Source organism: Sylvia atricapilla, chromosome 2 (assembly GCF_009819655.1).
Source record: "Sylvia atricapilla isolate bSylAtr1 chromosome 2, bSylAtr1.pri, whole genome shotgun sequence".
Lineage (NCBI taxonomy): Eukaryota > Metazoa > Chordata > Aves > Passeriformes > Sylviidae > Sylvia > Sylvia atricapilla.
The window spans coordinates 25,092,605-25,103,304 of NC_089141.1; the positions used below are offsets into that span (position 1 = coordinate 25,092,605).

A 10,700-nucleotide genomic window follows, 5' to 3' on the forward strand; every position below is an offset into this window, starting at 1 on the left:
CTCTTCAGCCGAAGAGGTGGCAGGTCAAATAAGTTGCTCAAAGAGAAAAAGCTGGAAAAGGGGAGGTCTGAGATGGCAATAGTTGTTCTTTGAAACTTGCTTAAAAATGTTCTATGCACTGTGCTGTTGCATGCTAGGAAACTATAGGGTTTGTTTTTTCATTCTTGGTAGGCAAGAGTTAATTTGCTTAAGTTTGACTAGTCTGACCTTGGCAGCTGCAGTCTTCAGGAGCACTTGGGGCAGAAGAAGGTGAGGCCTCAATTAGTCTGTAGCTGTCAGGAAGCACCTGGCTACACAGAAACCTGGAACACTTAAAAAAAGAAAAGGGTATTAACATCAGTTTGAGTTGCCTGGCTGTAGAACATCTGTATCTACATGCTACAAAGATAAGTGACTTAAGAAGTCTTGTCACAGCTAATCAGATCATTCTCTTGTGCTTAAAATGTTCAGAAAAGGCAGTGACCAAGTCTGGTTAGTGAGATTCTGGGCGTTAAAAGAGTAACATGAACTTGATACACATCATCTGAATTTATCCCAGATCTTACGAGCTTGTTTGCCCTTCACAAATGAGCAGAACTTGGGGTAAGTATGAATATTTCCAGAGAGGTAGTTTGGTTAGGCAGTGCCTCTGAAGAAGGGTAAAGAGTTGCTTACAAAGACTGTAGTGCCCATTGAATGCTGTTACCTGACTTTGCAGTTGAAATTCTGTTCAGGATGTTGAAGAGCTGCAGCTTTTTGCAGGAGCAAGATGTACTTGGCCTTTATCCTGCAAGTGATAGATGCTGGATCATTCAGAAAGGAAAAAGTTCTATGAAAATGAAGAAATCTTGTATCCCTGGCATAATTTAACAACTATTAGTGGGCTGGATGTCTAAGCCCTGAAACTAACACCTGAGGGTCTTCGGTGGTTGTGTTAGTTGGAGACAACAGATTGCAGTTTGAGCTTTATATGCATCATGAAACAACTTCAAAGCCTAACTTTCAGCTCATCTCACTTCAGCTGGTGCTGCTGATGAATTTAGCCTTAGGTAAACCTTGTGCCATCTTTGGTAATTTCCATTTGACACAAACTACTTTCCTGAAATAACTCTATCTCACAAAAAAAAAAAAAACCAACAAAAAACCAAAAAAAAACCAACAATGACAGCTTTTTTTTTTTTTTTTTTCCCCTGCACCATTAGAAAAGCTGTGTCTCATTTCAGGTGAAAGGATTGCTGAAAACCTAGAGGTGTTTCTTTCTAGTTTATGTCTCTGTTAATGGACAGAAGAACAGAGCCTAGGGATAGATCTAGGAAGCACAAACAGAAGCTCTGACTTGTCTTTTTCTTGTTCTATTCTACCTCCATACAGTTTCTTTGGAGAAGAGAAGCCCTGAGATGGCAGGCAAAGGAAGTACCAGAGCAGACTCCATGTCCTGCAGCGTACTGAACTGGGAGCAGGTCAGCCGTCTGCACGAGGTTCTTACGGAGGTGGTTCCCATCCATGGGCGCGGGAACTTCCCCACACTGAAGATAACTCTGAAGGACATTGTCCAGACAGTTCGCAGCCGCCTGAGTGAAGCGGGCATTGTGGTCCACGATGTCCGTCTGAATGGTTCTGCAGCTGGTCATGTCCTGGTCAAGGATAACGGGCTGGGATGCAAAGACCTGGATCTCATTTTCCAAGTTTCTCTTTTAAGTGAAGCAGAGTTTCAGTTAGTTCGAGACGTGGTCTTGCGATCCCTCTTGAATTTCCTGCCGGAAGGAGTCAGCAAGCTGAAAATCAGTCCCGTAACACTGAAGGAAGCCTACATCCAGAAGCTGGTCAAAGTGTACACGGAGACTGACCGTTGGAGCTTGATATCGCTTTCCAACAAGCACGGCAAAAACGTGGAGCTGAAGTTTGTAGACTGCATACGGCGGCAGTTTGAGTTCAGTGTGGACTCGTTCCAGATCATTCTGGACTCCCTGCTCTTCTACTATGACTACTCAGAAACCCCCATGTCGGAGCACTTCCATCCAACTGTGATTGGAGAGAGCATGTATGGAGACTTTGAAGCAGCTTTTGATCACCTCCAGAACAAGCTGATAGCTACCAAAAACCCTGAAGAGATCCGAGGTGGCGGGCTACTGAAGTACAGTAACCTCTTAGTACGAGACTTCAGGCCCATGGATAAGGACGAGATCAAAACTTTGGAGCGCTACATGTGCTCCCGATTCTTCATAGACTTCCCAGACATCCTGGATCAGCAGCGCAAGCTGGAGACCTACCTCCAGAACCACTTCTCCAAAGAAGAGAGGAGCAAGTATGACTACCTCATGATCCTGCGCAGGGTGGTGAATGAGAGCACCGTCTGCCTCATGGGACATGAGCGAAGGCAGACTCTCAATTTGATTTCTCTGCTGGCGCTCAAGGTGCTGGCAGAACAGAATGTCATCCCTAATGCCACTAATGTAACCTGTTACTACCAGCCAGCACCTTATGTCAGTGATGCAAACTTCAGCAACTACTACCTTGCAAGTGCCCCTGTGCTGTACAGCCAGTCCTACCCCACTTGGTTGCCTTGCAATTGATCGCTTCCGTCCTGTGCTCCGGGGTGGAGGCTACTGAGAGCCATGATGCTGAGTGTAGAGACAAGTAATAACTGTCAGTTGGGTGTTCTCTAATGGAAATGTGACTGTATCAGACTGTCCATTCCCTGGTGTGCCACGGGATTATGCAGCAGGGTGACCTGCTATGAACCTTTCAGTGTATCTCTACAAATGCCAAAAAGCCTTATTACCTCTTCGTTGGGAGAAGAGAACCAGCAGCCAAACGTTAAGAGGACCAGTTAAGAAGCTTTGTACTAGTTTTGGAAGGGGCTGTTAATAGGTGGTTGAATGGAGTATTCAGTAAACTGGCTTGGTTAATTGACTGTAAAATGCCTTAAGCAAAAGCTGCTCCTGGAACAGCAGCAAAACTTTGCTTTCTATTCCCTAACCTCATTACTCTTCCTCAGTCCAAGTTCTGGCCAAATTTCTCATGAATTAATTGTGCCAAGACTGGGCTCATGTTATGCTTGGGTCTCTTACTTTGTGTCTGTGTAGAGCTGGTATGGATACTGTCTGTCTTATAGAGGACATAAATGTTTCCTGTATGCCTATGGATATGTGGTCCTGCCTTGAGTTCAAGATTAATTTCTTGGAAGTTAAGGATAGTTTAGTAAGTCTATTCATAAAGCATAAACTGGTTAAATTTTTCTTGATGACAAAAACTTGGAAGGTGATATTTCTAAAAGTACACCAAAACACAATCAAAAACTTGGTAATGTGAAAAGCTCTTGAAATGAGGAATTGAACCTTTAAATAGAATTGGAGCCACAGTTTGAATACTTAACTTGGAAAAATATTCTTGAGTCCAGCATCAAGCAAAAGCCTTTCTGGCTGTCTTTCAGAAAAATTTTGGCACAGTTGGGAAGTAGCACTAGCTCTTACTTGGGGGTTTGACCAGATTTTCTTCCTCACAGGCCCACAGCAAGACCAACAAAAACCCTAAACAAAAATCCCAAGCCACTGTAAATTGCAGGATTACGTGCACTCCTGCCACAGTACTGAGATTCTGAAAGTGCCTCCTAAAATTAATTTCTTACTCTACAACTTCAGGCAGGTCCTGAAGGTTTGCCTTTCTGTCACCACTGGAGGGTTGAGCTTACTGGGTAATCACTATCACCTGGTCACTGCATAAGACAGCATTTTGAGTGGTTAGGATAAAATTCTTCCTTTTTACCGCTCTTAACCCTCACTTGAAGAAACGTACAAGCCCTAAGCAGAGCTCTCCTCTCTCTTCTCTCACAGAAGCTGTATGAGTTGAAAGTCTGGGCCTGCGTTCAGAATAGTCTCTGGAAGAGTATGCACTCCCTTGGAGGTACAGGGGGCTGAACTTGCTGCTTTGAGACTCCTAGGCTTTGTAAGGAAGGTAGAAAATTCCTCAGTTATTTATATAGTGGTGTTATTAACCAGATGATTTTCACTGAATTATCATACATATAGCAATGATCTTGAGTTCCTTTTGTTTAACCAGAGATGTAGACTAGAAAAGCAAATCTTAGAGCTATTTATTATGTGCTGGTGCAATGTTCAAGAATGCTTGTTCACTGAATCTTTTTTATTACTTCTATAACTATTTATTGCTGTTTCTGCAAGCTTGTAAGACCAACGTGCCTGATCCAACAAATGATTAAAGCTTAGAAGGTAAAGCAGAAAGCAGGTGGAACACCAATATTTGGTTGCTATTCAAGGTGGAAAACAGCAGCAATGCTGTGCTTAAATTACAGTAAAAGTTGCCTGCTCCTCCTAAGACCAACGAGTCCTTTCCACTTTTCATAACTGCTTCATAAAGACTTTCTCAACAGAGCAGTTCTCTCTTCAGGCTACTTCTCTCTTCAGACTGCATTTAGTGTAGGAAGGCAGGAAGAGATGCAATTTACAAAGTGGACTGTGTGTAGCCAAGCAGGCTTTAGCTTAATTTCCTGAGCAGTTTTGATAGTAACGTTGGTAGCAAAACACACAAATAATTTGGTGGATTATATTGTGGGTTTTTTTTCATTAAAGGCTTCCTGATTCATCAGCCAAAGGGGCTGGAGTTGAAAGCAAACCCAGCCTTTTTTATTAACTGTGGCTTGGACTTGGTGTGGTTTACAGACAAGACATCTGTCATCCAAGACTTTGACTTTTTAAAGACTAACATGATGCCAGTGTTGTCATATGTGTTAAACTTAGTGCAAGCTCACTGCTGGAATGCTATCGTAGGCAAGAATAACTCCTGCATGCAAAGCAATACTTGGCCTAGTATAGAGTGTCACTAGAAAGAAGACTCAAGAGTTTGTAATTGCTGTCATCTCTTGCATAGATGTGCTTGAAGCCAGCCTATGCTATAGCCATTGCAGAAGCTAACCATTGCCTAGAGGGGCTAAGGTTCAGGTATCTGCCTTCTGTGATGTCATGGCTGAACCTTAGGAACTGTTTTTGTGAAGTGGTGAGGTGCTTGGGAGGAGTCCTCACAAGCAGGAAACACAGGCTTGTTTTCCTAGTCTTTAGTGCCTTGGCTGCTGAACGTCAGGCCAGGTGGAAAAGGAAATGCTAGAGAAGGAAAAAAAGGCTGAATTGGATTCCTAGTGAGAGCTATGGGGAGGGTAAGTTTCCTCCCATAAGTATTGTGCTTTTGCTGATATAACTTGATGCTGAGGCCTCTGAGGAAGCTGCACATTGAATTGTTGCTCTCTGAACAGCTGGGTGCCTGGGTTTGAGCTTTGCAGGATTCTTGTGTTCCCTGTCTGGTGAAGATGCTCTGGCAGGTGGGAAATACTGATGCTTTGTAATCTGGCTCATAGATACTAAACTCTGGAATGTTCAAATTGTATCCTGAAGCTGCACACTATCTGCTGCATTGACCCTGGAGTGCCAGGGATTGCTGGGACACTGCTTGTCCTGTTGCTTGTGAAATAATCCTGGCTTGGCAGGTAAAGCTGGGGTACTTGGTAGCTTTTCATCACTGTGCTGCAAGCAGGCTACTCTTTGCTTTTCTGGATTGTCCTGGCAAATTGATGGTTCAGGTGGCAGTGGCTTAAATTGCTGTGGGTTAACTGGTTTGAGTTCAGGTTTATGGTGACCCGTATAGCAAGGGGTAATTTGAGAAGGAGCACCAGGTAAAAGTGATGACCCTAGGCCAAGTCTAGGATGCCTGCTTGATTCAGTCACCCCTCAGCACTAATAATGCCTCTGCAAACCTATTCTAACCTCTTGTGGGCCATGTGGAGGTTAGAGAGAGACTACTGTACTTCACACTTACCTGATACATTCCCTCTGGGTTGTGGCATTAAAACAAAGCTGGAGGAACACTCAGTGCATCATTCCTCAGGATCAAGCTTCTACTAATGGGGCTATGGTACAAAATAGCTGTTTTCTTTGTGTAGCTTGTAACCACTGCTGGACAAAGCCAGTCTGAGGTTAAGCACCTACTGACAATATTTACTGCCAAGTTCCCCTTGACTTGCAGTTTATTGTTGTGACTTCCTCACTGTAAGATAGACTTTTTTATTTTATAGAGATGCTACCAAGGAGACCTGGTAGAAGACTGTGTTTTAGTCACTTTGGTAAAATCCCTGTGCTGATCCATGGTCACTGTGACAAGTTGTAAGCTAAAGTTTAGTTCATGCTTACTCTGCTAAAGATTTAATTATTGCTCTGTTTGTCCTCAGCTCAGTCAGTCAATCACTAAGCTGGGGGTTTAAGACTACTGCTTGCTTCTGAGTAACCATTTTTCTAGAGATCCTTATGCTTTCACATTAATCACCTCCTTTACAAAGCAGTAAGGTAATATTGAAATCTAGTCCAAATACCTAAAGCTTTTTATTGAAACTTCAAGATCCATATTTTGGACTTGAGTTCTGGCATTAAGCATTTGATATGTGCCTAGGCTTTGTGGGTTCCTGATCCCTAGAATAACCACTGATGTTGGTAGTGATCTCTGCTTGTCACTAGATGAGTAGTTGGGAAAAGTCCTCTTAGAAGAGAACCTGGACAAATTGCCTTAATTCTAAACTGTCAGTGTAGTACTGATGGTACTTGTTTCCTAGTACTCTCACTCAGCTGTCAGGATTCTGTAATTGTTAGGCATGGGAATAAGAAGTAAGTTGACCACAACCATTGGCAGCTTGGTCTAATTTGGTCATTGGGAGAGCCAAATGAATAATAAAACTTCTTGCCCTCACATCGAAGTCTTACTCAATTGTTTCTTGAATACAGTTAAGTGTATTTCATAAATGTTCTTTATTTTCAGTGAAGCTAGATATAGAGTAGGATGCTGGTCTATAGCAGAGACTTTGAGGGGAATGTTTGGAGCACTCTGGTTTTTCTCACTTAAATGTCTGGATTGGGCTTGTCTCTCTGAATAAAACTGCACTTCCCACTGAAATTTAAAAGGCCTTTTTTCCTATGTTTATCTTATTTTTTACTATTAAAAGAAGTCAGCTCTTGAAAAACTGGTCTCTCTTCTCTTTGAAAGAAGTGAGTTGTTGTTTTTGTTGTTGTTGTTTTTGGTTGGGTTTTTTTTTCCCCCCTCCCCCTCCCTCTTCTTTTAGCTGGCAAAACAGGGAACTAGAAATATTTGAATTTGTGATGAGCCCAAATGTGAGATTGGTCACAGTAACTTTGTCTACTGTTCTGCACTGTGGTATTCACTTGTCATCCTTGGAAGTTGGGGTTTGGACCTTAATGATGCTAAAATTCTTGTGCAAATAAACTTATGCTAAACAACCCTTGCCTCAAGCTATTTTTGCATCTAAATAATGCTTGCAAAGTATCTGTTGTCCAATGGGTGTGCAAGTACAATTGTGAGGCTCCTAGCAGTGTGGGGTACACAGTAATGCTTGCTTTAGATGTTATTCAAGGTACAATTTTTAGATCTGCCTCAACTTATTAAAGATTAGTCAGTTAAGTGAGACATAGTTAATATCTCTCTTTCAGTATAGAGTCAGCTTCCAGAGAACCATTTTAGCCTGTCTGACCATCATCTGGCCTTGACTTTAAGACATGGTGAAGCATAGACCTGGACCTGTTAGGTGGGATCTGGTCTGCACTAGAGCCTGCCAGTCTGTTCTGTGACACACTCCATTTTATGTGCTACTGTGAACTTCAACCCACAACCCAAGGGGGTAAGAAATCAAGTCAGCAATTGTTCTTCAGGTTATTTACAGTTGAAAGCCTTTGCTTTCACACTGTCCTAAATGCTGATGCTATTTACCAATGGTCAGTGGGAGTAGAACAGGTCAAAGGTAAGTACAAGATAGGGTTGTGTGGCAGTCCACTTGCTGCTTCTGCTCTAGAATAAAGAATAAATGATCTTAAAAATTGTGCTTGCTTCTAATTCCCTCCAGAGCTCCAAACTCTAGCCTCAGTTAAGTATTTCTGGAGAAATTCCAGTCTCCAGGACCTTGTAACACCTGCAGTGGAAACTTCTGTGGAATTTAGAGGCGGTGTGATCCCATGGAAGCAATAATGAGCATTGTGCAGTCCCTTTTCCAGCTCTAATTGCTTCCTTATGAACTTAAGTAGAGAACTGATAATGCAGCTAGACAGCACAAACCATCTGCTTGTCACCTGAAACTCTCTTACCTTAACTCCTGTTTGTCACACCATGAAAGCTTCTGAGTTATTTTGGGTACCACCCTTATGTTTCTGGAATACCAAGCTCAGCTTCTCAGGGTTAGATAGTGAAACAACCAAATAGCTATGCATAGGCAAGTGGTGCCAGAGTACTCTGTACGTTCCATGCAGAGCTTATATAATGGCAAACATTCAGAGGAACTAAAGAAAGATGGTTTTGCTCTATTGCAGTTGTATTGTTAATGAAAATAAATATCCTGTTCTGGTGTATCTGCTAGAACTCTGCCTTCTCCATGATGTGCAAGGTGAGCTCAGTGTTGTCATGGGCAGTGAGACATTAAACACATGGTATTCCATATTATTGTCATTATTCTGTCAGGTGTACTGATTTTCTCCTTCTTTCTCTGATTGAATACTCTAATTTCAAAAACATACTAATTATTCCAAGTGCCCTTACAGAGACAGAATAATTGGTCCTATGAGAGGGGAAAAAAACCCCTGTTCATTCCTGTATATTTAATATTGCATGTTCTATATGAATGTATTTAGCTCATCAATATAGTGAGTACCTGCAGCTGCCATTTTCAGCAGTAAAATAACATTTTTATTCATCCAGCACATATCACTTGGATGTGGGTACAAAACATAGCAGTCATGTTCTGCTGCAGTAGCAGTGCTGAGATCTGTTCTGCTTCATCTCAATGAGCTCCATATCCTATAGGCAAGACTGCCCAGCCAAGGGAGTATTTAGCCTGCCAAACCTTAGTGATTTTCCTCTTAGGAAAGGGTTGAGTCATCGTGCTGGAAAAAGTGAGTCTTGACAAAAACCGTGCAAAGCAGCTGCTAGAGCCTAAGCTGGTAGTTTGTGTGTACATTAAGGAATCCTATAAATTTGTTAGTGTTATCCCATTGACTCTTGGCTAAGTGGTTTAATTAACCAGCAGGAACAAGTTGCCTGGGCTGTGCTGCAAAATGCTAGGGGCTGTTTTTGTCACTAGAGGACATCCATATCATCCCACTGCTTGGAGAATGGAGTAGTGGAAACCCAGGGAGAAGCCTGGTCAAGACACAGGACTGGCTGGTCTAGTCTGTGTCAATAACCTTTTGTCACTGAGAAACCTCTGTAGGAGCTCCTGAATACTTCAGGAGACTCCCAAGGCTTGACTGCACCTCAAGCAAAGGGAAAAGAAGAAAGAGAAGGGTTGAAGGGTGAGAATTCTAGTTTAGTCACTCCCCCCATGCAGTCAGGCAAACCTGAGTGTGCCAGATAAGTGGAATGTGAATTACACCCACAGACTGGTGCCTTTGTGGGTGCCTTTCTTGCTTCAGAACTGGCTCTCCACCTGCAACAATTCCCTTCCCCCTTCTCCCCACCTCCCCCATTGCTTATCTGAAAAAGCTACCCTGAGAGCTGTATCTGAATGTTCCCCCCTGAAAGTTAGTGCCCTAAGCTTGCCCTTAAAGATAGTGGCAATTCATTGTGTACTGGGAGAACCTGTTCTAATATTTGGTTGTGGTCATTACTGAGAATTTCAATTGCATTTTTGCATTGAGCTTTGAACTTCATCTTTGGCCTGTGGGTTACTGCATCCTTATCAACTAGTTTGAGAAGTCCCAGACAGTCTCCTGCTATCCACTAATCTCTTCAGTTCTTGGATGAACTGCAGGAAATGGGCACTTGAAGCTTTATGTTGTATACATTGGAGTCAGGAGTTGGGAACATTTTCTTCTGTGACTTTGTTGTTCCTGTTTCTTGTGACCCAGCACCAGCTGTTAGCTCAAAAAATGGTGCTCAGATTGCTTCTCAACCTCTTGATGTTTGTGTCCACAACTTCTGCCTGCCATTTTTACCATGGCATTATGGTGTGCCAAGTTAGTTTTCCACAGTGATTTCAAATTCCATCTGCTGCTGTCTGAGGCAGCCTCTACCATCTGCTATCAACAACATCTGTGCTCCTGGTTTCCAGATGTAGTACTTTGTACTTGGGAGTATTAGAAAAACATTTTTTCTGAATTCTGTGGGCAAATTCTCACAAAGCAGATGGACAGATTAGTTAATCTTCATTGTTTACTACCATGCTGTCTTCAGTGTTGTGTGTTCTCACAGTTTTGCATTGTTCTTGCACACTGAAGGGTACATGATGTGGCTGTGGGCACTTTGAAACCTGCAGGTGGTTTAAAACCAGTGTCAGCACGAAGTCCACAGAGGTACTGAACACAGGTTATTTTGGGAGTTTTTATTTGTTCTGCAAATATAGAGTAGAGACAGCAAAGAAACTTTATATTGTCAGTGTTTAATAACTCCTCAGTCCTTTCCTCTTGCACCCCTATATCTACAACTCTGCAGTTACAAGTGTCCTTGGGGCTTTCAATCTAATTACTGATTTTACTTGCTGTTAATAAGGAATAGATGTGTAGTCAAAGGGTCTTTGGTTTGGCACAACTGAAGTGAAGAGCTCCATGTTTCTGCTCTTGCCATCACATCTGTAACTCATCGCAGTCATCTGCCTGCCTTGCTGCTCATGTGGGGCTCCCCAAATGTTGCACAGCCCTGACTAATTGCCAGGACTGATGTAAATC

At 42.6% G+C, this 10,700-nt stretch overlaps 1 protein-coding gene across 1 annotated transcript; it reads left to right on the forward strand.

Annotated features, from left to right (window-relative positions):
- The first annotated feature begins 1,154 nt into the window (after positions 1-1,154).
- Positions 1,155-7,316, forward strand: LOC136375498 (terminal nucleotidyltransferase 5C). The gene has a single exon (XM_066341040.1). It carries the CDS (start codon positions 1,377-1,379, stop codon positions 2,550-2,552), a length of 1,176 nt encoding a protein of 391 aa, XP_066197137.1. The 5' UTR covers positions 1,155-1,376; the 3' UTR covers positions 2,553-7,316.
- Positions 7,317-10,700: the final 3,384 nt, after the last annotated feature.